Genomic DNA, 18456 nt, shown 5'->3' on the forward strand with positions numbered 1-18456 from the left:
GTTAATATTATTGCTTAAACAAAGATATCCATAATAATATCTACTATTACTACATATTTAATTAATTGATTTTTTTTTCTTAAACTTTTAGACGAGTAAACTCATCGATGACAAAATATGCCTTTCAATATACAGTTCATTCAATTATTTCAATTATTTACGGTAAATTATTAAATAAATTGTAAACTCTTTTTTAAACTAAACTTGTTTCAAAAAATTATTATTAAGATAAATGTTTTTTTATATATGTACTAGCTGTCCCCGTGCACTTCGTTGTCAGTACAAAATGCATCCGTGTTAAGTTTGGTTGCCTAATGCTAACATTTAACGTGAGGATAAAAAATATTTTTGGTTTTCTGATTTGGTGTATAGATGATATTTCCGACATATCAACATAACTGTCCCGCCCAGCATTGCATTTTTCCGTACATAAGATAGGAGAGCGAATTAAATAAACAGCTAGGCACCATCTCCTGTAATAGGTACAACGATGTGTGGTACCATTTCCGCATTCACATTTAAATATACTAATGTCATATTAAAAATTAAAAATCTTTAGTGATAAATATGTCAAATATGCACTTAAATATGTGTGTTTTTTTTTATTTTTTGATATTTTTAGTATCCTAGCAACTGCTTAGAAAAAATAACAAACAATTATTAAACAATTAAAAATACTTGACATTTTATACAGAAGTTCCTTAAGCAATGTAGGGACGCACTAATGGTTAACTTTATTGGGCTGATTTGTGAATCTAAACCATCCAGGGTGTCACCCAAACGCATACAAAATAATTCATTCAAATCGGTCCAGCCGTTCAGAAGTCCAGTGATATACACACGTACAGTAGAATTATATATTTAAAGATAATATAATAAATGTTTATTATATTTTTTTGCATATTTCAATGATAAATACTACTATGTGCATAAATGCATATAATTCCAGGCCCAAGTTATTATACACACAACACACTATTAATTGTTATAATATAACTCGTATATTGGTAGACAATGTTGCCATAGCAATATAATCAGAAGTTAATGTATACAAACAATATTTAGTATTAAGTAAGTACTGCAATGTTTCAGTATAAGGGAAGTAATTTTAAATTGTTCATTTATTCATTTTAAAATTGTACAATACTGTTCAATTGAAAAATAGAATTCTTCATGTCAGCCGTAAAAATGAAGATTCCGGGTATGTATTATTGGTACTTGACCTAGCTGTTTCATCACCCGTAATTTTTAATCATAGCAACTATCAATATGCAATATAATTTTATTTTTTATAGATTTAACATTCTATCAGATAATCCTATAGAGTTATATTATTATTCTTTAAAAATTATAATTTGTATAGTGGTAAAAGTTATTAAATACGACTATTACGACTAGAATAAATATTTATTAAATAAACTTAATTTAAATTATTTAATACGATTACAATTATGATTTATGATAGATTGATTAAAATAATAATTATAGCTAAAAATGCTAAAATATTACGAAGTTTCTAGTACCTATAATATAGTTCTAATTATATGGAAATCGGATTAAAAATTCACGAAAATACTTTAATAAATAATATTAAAAATTTAATGACGAAATTAATAATAATAGTTTATTTTTTATAATACGTAAAAAGTATTTAGAATAATACCAATATTTATACTTTAAACATTAATTAATAATAGCTCGATTTCTAATTTAATAATATTTCTTATTTAACAAGTAATTTTTAATTTTTAATAATAATTATAGAACTTTTACAATACATTTAAATATATATATATTAATTAAATCATATTAATTACCTAAACATATCTATATATATTTGTATTTAAAATGTAAATATTAATAATGTTGTAAACGTTTCAAATATATATAATTACATAACCACTTTTTTTGAAAAATACTATGTGGGACGTGGGTGTTATACTAATATTGTATTTCTGAATTTCTGATATTTTTTCTTAAGCTCAGGGATTTTTATTTTGTAACTCAATTATATACTATAAAGTAGAAGAAAATTAGGAATGACTATAAATTATAAGGAATAGTGAGTAAAAGTATTTTAGCCTCTCTGTTTGTAATTTAGTTTAAACTTTTAAAGTCAAAACTATGAAACATTCTTAAGTAGGTATCTACAAATATCGTTATGTTAATGTGAAAAAAACGCATATAAATATTTAATATCAAGAACATACAGGATGTCAGGATACATAGTCACATAAATAAATATTATTTATAAGTTATGAACTTGTGTCATACACAATAATATTCGTCAATTCGTCATATTATATTCTGTAGTCATATTAAAGAGTTAATAGTAAATAATAAAAGAGCTTAGAATATTTTATTTACTGAAATGTATTACGCATAAATGACAAAAGATCATGCATGTTACGTCAGGTTACAACACGTCACAAACTCACAACAGTATGTAGTCGCCAGTCGGTAATCTAATGCAAGCTATAAACGGTATATTGTATTATTGCATTGGGTACACGTCTGTACGGTGGTTCCTAAACTTTTTAGTTTTTTAAGGACCGGTCGATGGCACATTATAGCTGCTAATTGCTATAACAATAATTTTGTATTAAAGAAACCGACATGGTGACATTTTTTCTTAATTTCTAACAGCCATTAATTTGAGTAAAACATTTTATAATATAATTACCTACGTTATTTTAGTATCTATGTTCTTAAATGTATAATAATATTATATAATTTTTTCCTAGTTGAATACATATTTAAATATTATTCACAAATTACCCATCTAGCTATAACACATTAAAGACACAGCGTTTTTCGAATAACATTGATTTAATAATGCTGTTGTACTACGAACGCTTTGCCTACATACAGGGGCGCAATTTCAATGAAAAAGCTCCTCTATTTTTTTTTTATATTGTTATCTTGAGGTTATGGATACCTGTTACTATTAAAATCTAAATTAACATGAAACAATTTGCTGGTGCTAATTTCAAAATTGTGAGTGCTAAGCACACCAAGTCTCCTCAAATTGCGCCTATGGCTACATAATTTTTATAGAGAAAAAATTGCAATAACTGTCTGATATAATGAAATCCATACGAATAATTACAATTTAAACAACGCCACAACGGTTATAAGATTAAAAATCTATTTGCTTCGTTGTCAGATTTATTAAAATGCTTTATTAATTAATCATTATTGACTATTGATATTTGATAATGAGTTGTCACTTAAATTACCTCTGGCCAGACCTCCCAAATTAATTTTTTAACTTTTATTATATTTTTATACAATTTGGTTACTCGCAGCTTATTTTGCTGTTATACGTATAGTTCTATAAAATGTTAATTATTTTGGTTACCCTAAAATAAGTTTAAAACACATATGTTGATATTATGTACACTACAATTTACTTTAATTAATATAAAATCAATATTTCTTTAAAAAGTTTTATGAATAGTGAAATTTAATATAAATTATTCATTTCGAACTTATGAGATAAAAATAATTTACACATAAATTATGTTGTAATAACTCAAATTATTCATATTTCATATACAAATATTATACAAAGATAATATTATGGTAACTGGAGTGGCAAGGCTCATATTTTCCTAATTTAAATTAATAACATGAATATATTATGTTTTTTACCCGTGCCCCCAGAGAACCCAAGCTTCGGGAGCGTGGTACTCACTTAACCCCCCCCCCCCCCGCCACCATATGGGGGCCCTACCCATTTTAATATACCATTTCTGTTCTGAAAGATATATGATATATAGGATAAGATAAAAATAAATAAGATAAATCTACATTGGAATATTTAGCTATCTGTGTGTTTTGTCTATGTCATAAAATATTGTTAACCAATTTAGATTTCGGATATTGTATTTATCAGTATTCACATAAATAAATTGATACTATTCCCTAATACAGAAACATCAAACATTTTAACGTAGTCTCAATCACAACATAAATACTCAGACTAATGTTCCAATTAAAACAAAATAAATAATCACAAACGCTATGTTTATCAGCATCCGCGGTCTATATAGGTTATAGTGGTTATACTATAGCAGCTAGTATAGACGCTATATAGACTATATAGTATATAGCACTTAGCACTTAAGAAAATTATATTTTTAGGTACCTATTAGCTATTGTTCCTAATGCAATTATTTTTATTTATTAACTACCTATTAATATGATAATTATTAAAATTTATAATTTCAGAAGACAATATTACAACGTATCTGACAATGAGAAGTCACTTTAAAAAAATATATGATGTAAGACCTAGGGTAAACTGTTGGTCAGAAGCTTGTCCAAGTAAAAGATTGTTAAAAAACACTATCAATATTCGTGATTTTCAGTAAGTTATTTTTAATAGGGAATATTATGAGTTATGACAAACACCTGAGAAAAATTCAAGCATTGATCATCGAATTTTAATTTTGATACTACAATTTATTATATAAGCAATAAGCATCACCATTCTCCAATCATTATAAATATTATAATAAGGTTTTATAATAAGTATAGTATTGTAAATAGCTATTATAACAATAATGTATTAATTTATAATATAGTATTTTTATAATTATTATACAATAAATCATAAATCATACATGTGTATGTATTATGTGATGTTATTGGAAAAAACTTGTTAAACCTACCTACTGTATCACACTGTTAAGTACCTGAAAAAATAAATTATACTTGTATAGACGTATAGTATTTTAATATAAATAAATATTATAATGTAGATACTAATATCCAATATGTAATATCCCGATTACGGCCAACAACCAATGCAGTCGAGGCCTTGTATTTATAATAATAAAAAATAAATAATATAATAAATATTATAATTTATTCTTAGAAACAAAGCCTACACTTGGAATGACTGTTTGTACCAATACAATGACTTAAGGGGCAGCTACACCAACATTTGTTTTCTTTGTCTATCCTCCTCCCCCACACATAATAAAAGATATTCCTTATTTCCACGATTATAACTCTTTGATTCCGTTTAGGGCAAAGGCATCTCTATCATATATTCTATAATTTTATAAAGAAGAATATTTTCTGTGCATTGACTGGATAGATTTTTAATATTTATATTTTTTTATAAATATAAGCATATTTTAATTTTAAATAATTGCGATTATTTTTAACCATTAATAACTTATTCAAAAATGAATTCAAATTTAAAATTTAACACATCCATTACACTATTATACCTACTCGAGGTACTATACCTACAGCAGAGACATTTTCCCGGTAGTTTTTGTTCTTTTTCTTCTATATACCTACCTACTCACTAGTTTTTCAATATTCTAATACTTAAAATTATTTACAGAGTTTTGCCACATTACTGTAATTCAACGATTAGTTCTGCAGCAAAAAAATCAAAGCAACAAAAATATGATAATAATAAGTTATCTCGGTCACCATCAAGTAAAAAGAAATCTATGAATAGAGTAAGTACCTATACCCACTTAATATTATTATTTATTAAATATGATAAAATTCTTTATTATTATAAATAAGTAAGCCACAAAACGTATTTAGGTACTTCACATTTATATTATAATGAGTACTCAATTCTAGCTAATAATAGTCTAGTAAGTTCTATACTTAAAAATACAGCTATACCTAGTTAATCTCAAATAAACAAATTAAGATTATGGTTTTTTCGAAGTTCCTCCGATAAAAGATTTCTTTAATCTGTGACTTTATTATAGAATATGATTTAATTATTTAAATTATTGATTACTATGGAAGATGGAAAAAATTAATTTTTTTAATGCTTTTAATAATATTCAAAGACAGTGTTTTATATAAAAAATAATCACGCACATGAAAATTGAAGAATTTAATAGTCATTACTCATTACTCATTATTTTCAGATCATAAAATTTACATTCGTTATAAATTATTATGATATGAACGATAGTTGAATAGTAACAATAGTGTTATTAAATTGAACTGTTCATAAAAAAAAAAAAGAATCACTTTAACTACAACCTACATTGAATATAAGTATTTATTTTATCTAACTTTAAACGACACACGTGGTGCATTTAGAACTTAATTTTTCAGTAGTAGCATGAGTGGATCACCGACGGCAGACATCAAGCTTAAAACTTCCTAGTAGACGCAAATTGAAAATGTCTACGAAAATTGATATCAGAATGATTTCGGATTTAACAATATAATCATATAAATAATAATCATCACATTGAGACTCTCTTCACATAAAATGGTCTCGAAACGTTAGTGACGTGATGAACGACGTTTGTCTAAAGCAAATTGTTCATGAGCCATAGACATTTATCTCGAATTTAAAAATTAAAATGGAAAAATGTATAATTAATTATCATGGTATTTTTTTTTATATTAAATTAATGGTGTCCTATAACAACAATTTTAAATTAGCAGTTAAATTAGTTTTAACCACGCTATTGCGGAACATCACTCTATTATGCTACATAGCCTCCTATAGGTACTCATCAAGGCGAACAGGGACAAATGGACGCGGCCATTTGGACGTGAGGTCATTTAGACACGGCCGTTTGGGCGCGGGTACATTTGGACGCGATTTTATTCGTAAATTTTATATTAGGGTATACATATAATACAATTAAAAATCTAAAACAGTTATTAAAAAATACAAATTACAATACAATTAAAAATGTGATAATTACTAAGTTACTGTACAGAAATATTTTGAGCTATCCCTCTCAAAAATGACAAAATTCCACCCTGTTCATAATTTTGAACGATTTTTAAAATCTTCTTATCAACATCAATATATTTTTTTACTATGGACTATTTCCAGCTTCTAATTGACTATAATAAAAGTCTCTACCTGACTGTACTTTTTGAAGACACGTTATAAAAGACCACAAACTTGGATGGTTATCGCGTTATTCTGAGACCAAGTTCGACGACCTTTGTACGGAATAAGCTTGGCAAGTTCAACAGTCGTCTCCTCCTCTCTTGCCTGTACGACAACCGTGGACATCCACCTACGCACTGTATAGTCTGTTCTTCCGCGACCGTCGTACGAGATAACGTTTTTCGATAACGTTGGATAATCCCTAATATCGTGATAAAAGTATAATGTTACAATATAATGTATATATTGTGGTGAATAAATTTGGGTGACACGATTCATTATCTAATTATTTCATATTTTATTATTATTATTATTTTGTGCGTCGTGACATACTTTGCCGTGGACATGTCAGTTGATAACATATTTCTGAAAATAACTCTAAAATTTGGCGTTTGATATATATATAAAAAAAAAAAAACACATAAAAGAATTCCATAACATCAATTATGATTATGGTATAGTTTCCCTATACCAGGAAAATAAATATTATAATTTAGGTTTTTTTCGCGTCCAAATGTACCCGCGCCCAAACGGCCGCGTCCATTTGTCCTAGATCGCTCATCAAGGTATCCAGCTAGTTACCATTGTAGATTTTAATAAATAAAATTAGAAAGAATATTAATAAAAAAATAATTTTAATCTTGTATTCAGCTGCGGCTGCAAACCTCGTGGTTCATACTATGTCGTATCTTATCATTATCTTTACCAATTTCAATTTTCATATTTTGTCTATCTGCATAGTACATATTATATTCATTATATTCACAAGAGTCAAGAATCATAATATTATTATCAAATATTTAGCTACAACCTATCTACTACTCTACTAGGTACATAACGAAAAACTTGAAATATTTCAATTTCACAGTTACGTTTTGTTAGGTAAAAATTGTGCACACGTACAAATGTACAATGCTATTATTTGGTACATATATGGTATCAAAAGTATAGCTTAATAAAACCCGACATAAAACACGAAGGAGGTATACAACTGGTTTTAATTTTAAATTAAATAGGTTATGCATGTAATAAACTATAGAATATAGGTCGAATACCTACCTAAATATATAAATATATAATGAATAATTATGTACCTACTTTATAATATCAATGTTGGCATATGACGTTGTATAATGTCACCTTCTATTTAGGCACGGTATCTACTTAAAATACCACTTTATATTTTAACTCATCATTCTTCATTACAGAACTTAAGCTATGAATGTCCATATAACGATGACGATTTTGGATTTGGATCGGTTGAAAATAATAATCGAACATATTATTCTCCCGAAACTCATCATCCCCACCTTGCAGAAAACACACATAAGACGATAAGAAGCCAGCAACATAATCCATTACATTCAGATCATCCAAAAGAAGCAACTAAAAAAAAAAAGTACAGTTTGTTTTTTATTTATTACAATAATTTATATTACAATATAAGTTATAACCGCCCTAATAGCACCGGAAGCCCCGTGTGGCATACTCAATGGCGTATACTAGGGGGGGGGGGTGTTTAGGAGTTATGACACCCTCCTTGAGCCGTATCATATATTAAATTATTATTACATGTATATTACAATACATATTAATAAAATATTACATATTCAAAACACTAACAATAAAAATTGACCATACTATACCGACATAATGTATATGCATACATATTAATTAATTAAAATTAAAATAATTGTATTTGTACGTATTATATATAATATTTAATATTTATAATCAACACCCTTCTTAAGGAAATCCTAGCTACACCACTGGGCATACCACATATTATATTATAATTCATAGTCCATAATAGTACTGTCTTAAGAACAGTAAAAAACAACTATGACTTCCGCTAAGAAGTGAGGATTCCTAGCTATTTGCCATAACTACGGATGAATTTTAAAAATATTAAAATATCTATTATACACTACAGTCTTATTATCGTCGTGTTCCAAATCCAAACAGACATTGACATTGTACGTAATAATTACAGAGTTATTTTATGTTAAGTAATAATATGTACTTAAATCCTATAAAGGAAAAATATTATATTTTATATCCCCATGTCATTGTACAATCAATTTAGTTTACTTTTAACTTTTAAAACTGTCAAATTACCCTATATATTTTTATTATTTTGACCATAATATATTAATATTGTTTTTGTTATATGGCTATAGAAAGAATGTTATTAAATATTGATAATATTTAATAAAGTTGCGCACAATTATATTATTTACGTTTAGAGAAACATTAGTTGTAGATATTATTTTTGTTAAATAAATACTTACTTAAAGTCTTAAAACTATAAAATGATATTCCAAATTCTACTAATTGAGACTGCTAAATGATAGGTAAAATTAATGAAGTAATAGACAATAGAATAATACTTAATAAAAGCACGCGCCGTTATAGCGCAGTGTTATCTGCCATTCCTCCATATGTAAGTATTATAATATTCAATGACTCAATATAATATTTAAAGTGTAACAAAAAGCGGTTAAAACAAGCAGATAAACTACTGTTTCCAAACTGGTTAAATACTGTATAACTAGATACTAAAAATCTATTAAATTACTTTATGATAATTTTATAATAGAAGACATTTTTTATAGATATAATAGATACGAACCTATATCTGCGTATTTTATATAATATTTTATTCGATGTAGATAGATCATAGATCTATTCTAAGCAATCTACAATCTACATATTATATGTTATACGCATATTCTTATAACTTATACTAATATAGGTAATCAGTAGTTGATATTGAGAAGAACAACCATTGCATGTATACTCATAAGTCATGAATAACCTACCTAAAATATGAATTATTGTTTATTGTTTTGTTTTAGTAAATTTTTTCAAAATACAATGGATGAATCATACCAACGATTTCTTGAAGAAATGACAAACGAAGTAGTACGACTTGACTTGTCAACAGATAAAGCATTAAAAAATGTTTTTCGTAAACATATAAAACACAATATTGGAAAGCTTGATGAGGTAGGTTTGTGAATTTATGATTACCCATACTATGTGTTATTTATACGATAAAAAAAAAGTTGAAGGAAATCTGGAAATGTATTCTTCTAGGTTAAAACAGATTAAATAGAAAAATTAATATACAAAAATAAAGCTATGTTATTTATTACCTAAATGTTGTAAGAAAACAGTGCTGAAGCCTGTAACTTATTATGATACATTTTTATGGATGAAAGGTCTTGATTTAGTTGAATGATACCTATTGATTATTGACTGTTAATTAGTATAAGATTTATAAATGAAGAGACATAATTTCATAAATACTTATACATGTTTAAGATTAAGATTTGATATTTAATTAATATTTACTCAACTAGTTAAATGTTTACCAAATAGATAGGTACTTATCAACGATATATGAACGTATAAACAAATCGGGTAATTTAAGATTTTTATTTTATTGAAATTAAATTAAATGAAAAATATTTACATTATAATATTAAATTAATTATGAGTACTTAAAATGAATTAAAATACATAGTTTTTTCTTATTAGAGGTACTTATTATAATATGTATGTTTTTACATACCCTTCATAAGATTAAGTTAATATTGTAACATTATAATCATATTGATTTAAAATGTATACCTACGACAAGCTTATTATAGTAATTACTAATTATAAATTAACCCACTTAATCCTAACAGAAGTAGTTTACACTTCATAAAAACATTTATCTAAAGTTAAATAGAACTGTTAAATCATATTTGTTAAACAATTAAATTAAGAAAAAAAAATTATTCCTAGTTCTAGATAAAGTGTCAATGTTCTACATATCTATTACCTATTCAATAGTTATTTAGAAGTTATTGTTTAGAAAAACAATACTTTTTCTACTATATTATACTATTACTATTATTATATTTGGTATTTTCTAAGTTTAAACACATATCGTATTGAAGCTAAAGATTATTTAATTATTATAAAGGTTTTTTTATAAATTTAAAGTTTTAGGCACAAAAATAGTTTGTTTTAACAATTCATTAACTTTAATTGTTTGTAATTGTATCTATTTAAAATAATTTTAGAAAAAAATGATGGCAGAAGTGATGAAAGTACAAGCATTATTGGATTTACCAATGGATAATGATGATCGATATTCTGGAATTGACGACATGCCCACACTTTCAACAAACGATGCAACTAATCATAATTTACCAGCTGCATTAAAATCTGAAAAATGATTTTTAAATTATCAAAAACCTTAAAATAATGTGAACAGTTTTTATTTTTATTTTTTTGTTTAAAAAGCACAAGATTGTTTGCTTATTTATTGGATAATCAATAGTTATATTGTATTTATATTATTTCTAAATTATAAGTTAACAATAATTATAGCTATATGCCTATATATAAACATTTCTTAATATTAATTACATATTAGAAACACCATATAAGTTAAAAAAAATATTTAGGTAAATATAGCTATTTGAGAACATTTTTCTAAATTTCACCCTCTTTTACTTGACGTTTGTTTGTGTGATAGTGGTCTTAACTTTTGATTTTTAAATGACAATCGCCATGTTAAATTTTAAGCTGAGTGATTAATATATTAATTTTACAATGATGTCTGTTTTTTTATTGATTTTCTTTTTTTTTATGTCATCTCCTTTTGAAGCACTGAAGCAGTAAAATACTTCCATTTTCAACCTTGAGGGTACCAGTTACTCTACTTGTAGATATTTGAAGTTCAAATTTTGATGAAATTAAAATATATTTAAAGAAAGAATAACAATTAAAATTGTTATTCAAAATTCGACTTAAATTTTACGAACATTTTATTAATGCACCTATACTTTGTATAATATAATGAAATTATTACTTTTTTAATTTTAAGTTGTTTCCTATTTATGCCAGTTGATTACCAGTAGAGTGGTATACCCACTTGCCCATCTTTTTTTAAATTTATATTTATCTTTTGATGGGAAATAACAACTTGCACAAGTATATTTTTTTTTATAATGTAAGGCTTACGATTAATTTTGACAAGGAATTTTGATGCAGAACACAATACACATTGATGGAAAAATCAAAACGCTAATTATTGTAATTAAATTACATATTAATCACACTAACGATAAGTCATGACTAGCAATTAATATTTATTAATTATTCCCTACTAAATATTCATTTACAATATTTATTAAACAAATACGTTAATATTTTTTAAATGATAAAAATATAATATTCAACTTAGATATTATTTTGTCAAATTTCAAGTGGTCAATGTTTTAATCAAAAATTAAATAATTTACCGTAACACCATCAGTTATAGCCTTATAGAGTAGACTATTCTACAGTCAATGCTAATAGTAAAATAATTTAAATTCATTTTTTATAGCTGCAATATCAAAAAACATATGATATAATATACCTAGTAATGTAGGCTGGTAAATTGTCTTCGATCAGAATTGTTTTATGTACATAAAATATATGCAATTATTGATCAATGAATTCAAATTGAACATAAACATACAGTGACTTAGGTACTCCTCAATTAGTAATGACAAGGTAAACTTGACATCTTTCAACAGCAGAGCGATTAGGTGCCTACCTAATTTTCCAAAAAGAATTAAAAATGTATTTTCTATACTGATACTGACATAGGTAGTATAAAATTTATATTTAATATTGTATGATCTCAATAATGATAATTATTATGTATCAATCTTGAATCTTGAATTATATCTGAAACCTAAATATGGTTAATTTTTTTTTGTTAAAATATATATTTACAATTACAATCTATTGTATATAAACAACAAATGGTAGGTATAGTTGATAAAAACATTAAAAAAACAATCATATGAAATACTTGTAAGGAGACCATTCAGTAACAGAACCTTTGAATTTATACTTATTTTAATATATATTTTGTCTTGAAAAGTCTATTGCTTAATTTCTTTTTAATTAACGGGGAATATTTTGTGGCAATGTAGGAGAAAACGTACTTTTAAACTTTGAATGAAAGGGTTAGGATTGTTGATTAAATTTGAATGACATTGCTGACATATTTAAACAAATTCGTTTACTGTTTTTAATTTCAGGTCGTTATGGAGGGCTGCATTTTATATGTACCACAATACACCACCCACGGAATACCTTGTAATAAATGTTAGGCGATTAAATCGTATGATTATGATTGATTTAAAGGTTTGAATCAAGGTGGATATCCGATATATATATCCATGATCTACCTTAGTTTGAATACTGAATAGTGCTAAGATTAGCGGGTTTAGCAAACATGTTTTTAAAACTTTTTTAAAATAAGTATAGGCAATAGAAAATACAGCATTGTGATTACCTCCTTATCAAAAGTGATAAGTGGGAAATGTAATGATTGTAGTGTTTACAGCTATAATGCTATATACTTGTTTATGTTCTATAGGTTCATTTAATATTATATTTATTTACTAAGAGTCAATCTATTAAATTTACCTACCTTTACATTTTTTATTGTAAAGAGTTAACATTAAGTCATGGATACGAACGCTTATTACAGGGATTTCGATTTGGAATCCATTAATGTCACATTGCGATTTTGCCAACAGGAGTATGGGGATGTCAACTGTGTCGTATGGGATGCATCCCTGGTATTGGCCAAATATTTAGAAACGTTATTCCTGAAGAATAATAAAACTTTCGAATCTAAAAGAGTGATTGAGTTAGGATCAGGATTAGGGTGCGTCGGTCTAGCTGCTGCATGTTTCGGGTAAATCTAATATCGTAAGTTATTCTGAGATCTGTGTATTTGAAATAAATGCATTTTTCTCTTAATTACTAGGTACCTATGTATGTTATGATGTTAAAGTGGCTTTTAATTTGGAAATACTTGAAATTTACTGGTAAATAAATTAACTATCAGTAAGAAAACAAGTAGGTATCTCGGATTATAAGCCTATTCAACACAATCATATAATAAAAGTATAAGACTGATTGTAATATATAGCTTTCCAAGTTTAAATGTGTATTGTCAAAACTTGCTAGCGTGAAAAAATTAATGATTTTAAATATCGAAACTTATAAAACTCAATATGAGGAAATTATAAAATATATATATACAATTTTCACGATTAAATTAAATTAAATATATAATTTAAAATACAGGTATTGATACTCAATACTAGTTATTTTATTACCAATTATTATATTTTTATTTAATTGCACTTTTTATTTTAAATGCTGGATTTTTTTGTAGAAAAGTAATCTTTAAAGTTAAAGGGTTTTATAGTGCATTATATTCACAGTTTAATTAAATCATTTTTAATTAAAATATATTTTATAAAACATGATTTTTTTTTTATAGAGCAAATGTCAAACTGACAGATTTACCAGAAAATTTGCAGCAATTAAAACAAAATGTTGATGAAAACATGCCTTGCTTAAAAGGTAGTGTTCAAACTGTTGAATTAACATGGGGTACCACATTTGAGTCAGAGCCTTTTGATTTTCTGTTGATGGCAGATTGCATTTATTATCCAGAAGTATATTGATATTGTTATTTTTTTTTATTGTCATTTCTTTAATTAAATAATGCTATTTTTTAAAGGTAGTGGAGGCATTGGTGAAGACTTTAACAGAGTTAGCTACACCTAACACAGTAATTTTAATATGCCAAGAACTTAGAGAAACCGAAAAACAAAAGAACACATGGAAAATGTTTTTAAACTTATTGCTTGAACACTTTGAGGTATCATATGTTCCAGAAGAAGAACAACATCCAATTTTTAGGAGTTCTGATATAATATTAATAAATGCAAAAAAAAAATTATAGTGAAATAAACATTGATATAACACATATATAAACAAAATCGCTGACTAGTTTTAACACTTATTTAAGCTCATTTAATTATTTCCTTAATATTTCAATATATTAAATATTCCTGATTTTTATAATGAAGTTTTTTTTCCTCAATAAACCAGACATCATTTAACAATAAGTTAATCTTAATATGAAAAATAGTATCATATATTCATATCATACTAGTGCATAATTAACATCATATTATATAGATTTGGCAATATAATTTTTCATTATTACTAATATTCATATTAATCATAAATTATTATATTAAAAATCTATTGCAAATTAGTATATGTTATGTATTGTAATTTTTTTCATTTATATTGTTTTGGTTTAACTTATGTTGATCAGTTAAATTTTTAAAAACTAAATGGTTTGTGTACTACGATTTCATAAGTAACATTTTAAATAATTTTCAAGGTATACTTTATTAAAAAAAATACATAATATGTATGTATTTATTTATACATAAAACATTTACAAATTAATTTTTTCTATGACTAGGGCACATACTTTAAAATTAAATTGCCAAAATTATATGTAAATATTTAACAAAAACAAATTATTTAACGTTCATTTTTACAATTCGAATCATATAAAAAGGAAAATACTGAATAGAAAAATATATATAATCACCAGATGTTACCAATTTTGCATGCATACTAAAGATAGCAATAAAATAAAAAAATTGATTTTTTTTTTTAGTTATTAATTTTTTAATATTTAATATTGAATATTGACAAATATAGTTTAACATAAACAAATGCTAACAAGAGAAAAAGAAATCATGATGTAGCAATCTGTACATATAAAAAGTGACACAACAATAAATGTATTTGGGTTTAACGTATGGGTGTAAATAAAAATGTTTTGTTATCATTTTTTTCCAACAACCAAATATTTATAACATAAAACCACGGTTATAGCGTCTATAGCTGTGCAAAATCTTATAACACCACATTAACTAATAAACATAATACATTTTATTATTAGTGTAGGCACATAGCCCAACAACATTGCATTTTGGAGCTGAAAATTTAAAAATGAGTGTGTGTAAAACACAAAATTTTAAGTTAAAATATTTCACTTAATAGTTAATTGTTTTACCATTTTTACATCCATATTCTTAGATATATTTTTAACATTGTATATATTTGAAAATTAGTAAATTTTAGTAGACTATTTGTCTACGTCTAACATATATATTATTATATATTAAACAGAAAAAAACAGACATTTTAATTAACTTTTATCTTCAGTTAATAGTATACAAAAATAATATTTAATGAATTAAGTATAGAAAATACTTATAAAATTATTTTATTAATTTAAGTAAGGAATGTAAAAATGAATATAAAAAGGCAAATTAAGATATTAGATAACTTTTAATTTAATAATAATCCCTTAAATACAATAGTGCAATGATACTTAAATACTGCATTCTGACGCATGAGCCTGTAAAACAAAATTATAATAATTATTAATTATTATTGTTTTGGTAAAAATGAAAATAAAAATTACTTCACTTATGTGATATAAAACAGTTATTCAATTCATTGGGTATTTATATAATTTTATTTGAGTAGGTTTTAAAATCTAATTGTAATAGAGATAATACAACATTTTCAACACCGCTCATGATTTTGTGGGTTATAGCGTGACGCAGCGTTATTCATACGGGACGCGAATCTAAAAATAACGAAAACCCACCTAATTATAGATTTAAATTTAGAGTTTATTGTCTACAGCCAGTTTACATACCAGAGTTTATTAAAAAAAAATCGATAAAATTATGGTGGATACAAACGTAAATGTTACTGATGCATAAACGCGTCACAGGCCCAATGGAATAAAGTTTGTTGACCCGTATACGCGTTAGCGGCGTTGAAAGTGTTAAATAAGACTTTTTTGAACTAGCTTGTTTGTGTGTTGCTACATAGCTACACTGAATAGTTACAAATTAAAAAAAAATCACAATAATTACCTCAATATCTGGTGTAGGATATAGTACAAAACACAGAGGACATTGAGATTGGAGTGGTACATTTTCATTTGTAACTTCATTTTCAGGATTTTGTTGTGAGGATGATGCTCGAGATCTTGTTTGATAACCATTATTACTAATACTATTTTTGATATTTTTCATTTGTTTTTTTCGAAGTTCCTAAAAATTAAAAATGTATATTATTTTTTATATTATATTATTACTGTTAAAATATTATATAGATCTCTATATCTAATGTTATATAATAAAGAAGAATAATATAAAGAATAATAAAATCATTTGGAAAGGTAAATTTTAAAGCAATTATAAAAATAAATATCAAATCAATACAAGAATTTTCTATTCAAAGAATATAATAAGATAAAATATTATATTAGTATAATTATGAAAATACTTTTAATAGCAAGTTATATTTAAATAAAATTGTTGTAACTTTTATATATAAGAGCATATTATATTTTAATGAAATACGTAATAACCATATAAAACCAATTTTTGTGTTAATAAATTATGTTTAAAATAAAATGTTATTTAAACTATACTATATAAATTTTAAAATCTCTTACTTGTTCTTGCTTCATATGTCCATCATCCAATGCTTCACTTTCAAACTGATTAAAATATTCATTTGAAGAATTCTGATCTGTATGTGTAGAAGATACTAAAGTCTGATTGTCTGACATGGAATTCTTATAATATTTATTTTTCTTTTTTTTACCTTTAGGTGATTCATTTTTATTTTCCTCTGTATTTTCTAAACGATTGCTATTGTCTGAATAAGATGGTTTTGAATATACTTGAAACTCGTCAAAATATGGTTTATTAGGTGAATGAAATCTCTTCTCATCTATATTTTCATCAGCTTTTAAATCAATATTTTTTAATATATTCGTCAAGTTATCAGGTGAATTAATCACTAGACTATTATGACTTTTATTATTAAGTATAGTATTGTTTACTTTGGCATTGATTGGCAATAAACTATCGCTAGAGTAAAATAAACTAGTCTGTGGTACAACTAAATTCATTTTACAGTAACCGTTTACTATACTCAAAACAGATGTTAAATAATCATTATCAGAAACAGATTCATCGTCCGACATGATTTTACTATTTAATTTTTTGTTTATATATGACATAACGTATGGGCAAATTCTAGAAAATAAAACAAAATCATTAGGTTAACGTTTGAAGTGTTAAGAATAAATATTATTGACATAAATTATCTGTTTTATAACAAATAAATAATATAAATTATTTTAATAGTCTTCCTTAGTTGTGACATTTATGTGAAAACATCAACACACAATGATATAGTAATCACAAAAAAATCATCGTTGGCTTACCAATAGTTTTCATTTGTCATAATAAGTTAGTTCTGTAATAGTGCAACGTACATCAAATCTTTAAGTGTAAATAATGAAATTATTGAATTTATTCACGTAATCAATAAACTATGACTTAACTAATGCATTAATGTCTTATGTCACGGACGGTATAGACAAAACAGTAGACACAGTAGTCAGCACTAAGTATTTGCCATTTGGTGACTTACCTAAGTTAATACAAATTAATTTCTTAACTCATTGTAACATTGAAAATTGGAAACATACTTTGTTATCCTTATCACTCCTTCTGGCCTAAACTCGTGGTATATGGTTAATACTTACATTTTACTTACTTTCATAATCAGCA

The 18456-nt window shown here is 25.5% G+C and overlaps 3 protein-coding genes across 4 annotated transcripts; 2 read left to right on the plus strand and 1 right to left on the minus strand.

Annotated features, from left to right (window-relative positions):
• The first annotated feature begins 1084 nt into the window (after nt 1–1084).
• Nucleotides 1085–11519, plus strand: LOC132926321 (uncharacterized). Its single transcript, XM_060990669.1, has 6 exons — nt 1085–1201; nt 4234–4372; nt 5363–5483; nt 8113–8303; nt 9763–9913; nt 10981–11519. The coding sequence occupies exons 1-6, from the start codon at nt 1174–1176 to the stop codon at nt 11134–11136; spliced, it is 786 nt and encodes a 261-aa protein (XP_060846652.1). The 5' UTR covers nt 1085–1173; the 3' UTR covers nt 11137–11519.
• A 1780-nt stretch (nt 11520–13299) lies between these two features.
• LOC132924461 (protein N-lysine methyltransferase METTL21D-like) lies at nt 13300–14763 on the plus strand. The gene is made up of 3 exons (XM_060988794.1): nt 13300–13664; nt 14259–14436; nt 14502–14763. The coding sequence occupies exons 1-3, from the start codon at nt 13432–13434 to the stop codon at nt 14724–14726; spliced, it is 636 nt and encodes a 211-aa protein (XP_060844777.1). The 5' UTR covers nt 13300–13431; the 3' UTR covers nt 14727–14763.
• Nucleotides 14764–16122: 1359 nt separating this feature from the next.
• On the minus strand, nt 16123–18394 carry LOC132926372 (putative uncharacterized protein DDB_G0282133). 2 transcript variants are annotated; one of them, XM_060990725.1, is made up of 5 exons: nt 18108–18393; nt 17480–17916; nt 17328–17404; nt 16741–16920; nt 16123–16211 (listed from the first exon to the last, which is right to left on the minus strand). In XM_060990725.1, the coding sequence occupies exons 2-5, from the start codon at nt 17898–17900 to the stop codon at nt 16185–16187; spliced, it is 705 nt and encodes a 234-aa protein (XP_060846708.1). In that variant the 5' UTR covers nt 17901–17916; nt 18108–18393; the 3' UTR covers nt 16123–16184. The 2 variants fall into 2 exon arrangements, with proteins under 2 accessions (XP_060846708.1, XP_060846707.1); XM_060990724.1 differs by having other exon boundaries at nt 17328–17916; nt 18108–18394.
• Nucleotides 18395–18456: the final 62 nt, after the last annotated feature.

Source organism: Rhopalosiphum padi, chromosome 3 (genome assembly GCF_020882245.1).
Source record: "Rhopalosiphum padi isolate XX-2018 chromosome 3, ASM2088224v1, whole genome shotgun sequence".
NCBI classification, from domain to species: Eukaryota; Metazoa; Arthropoda; class Insecta; order Hemiptera; family Aphididae; genus Rhopalosiphum; species Rhopalosiphum padi.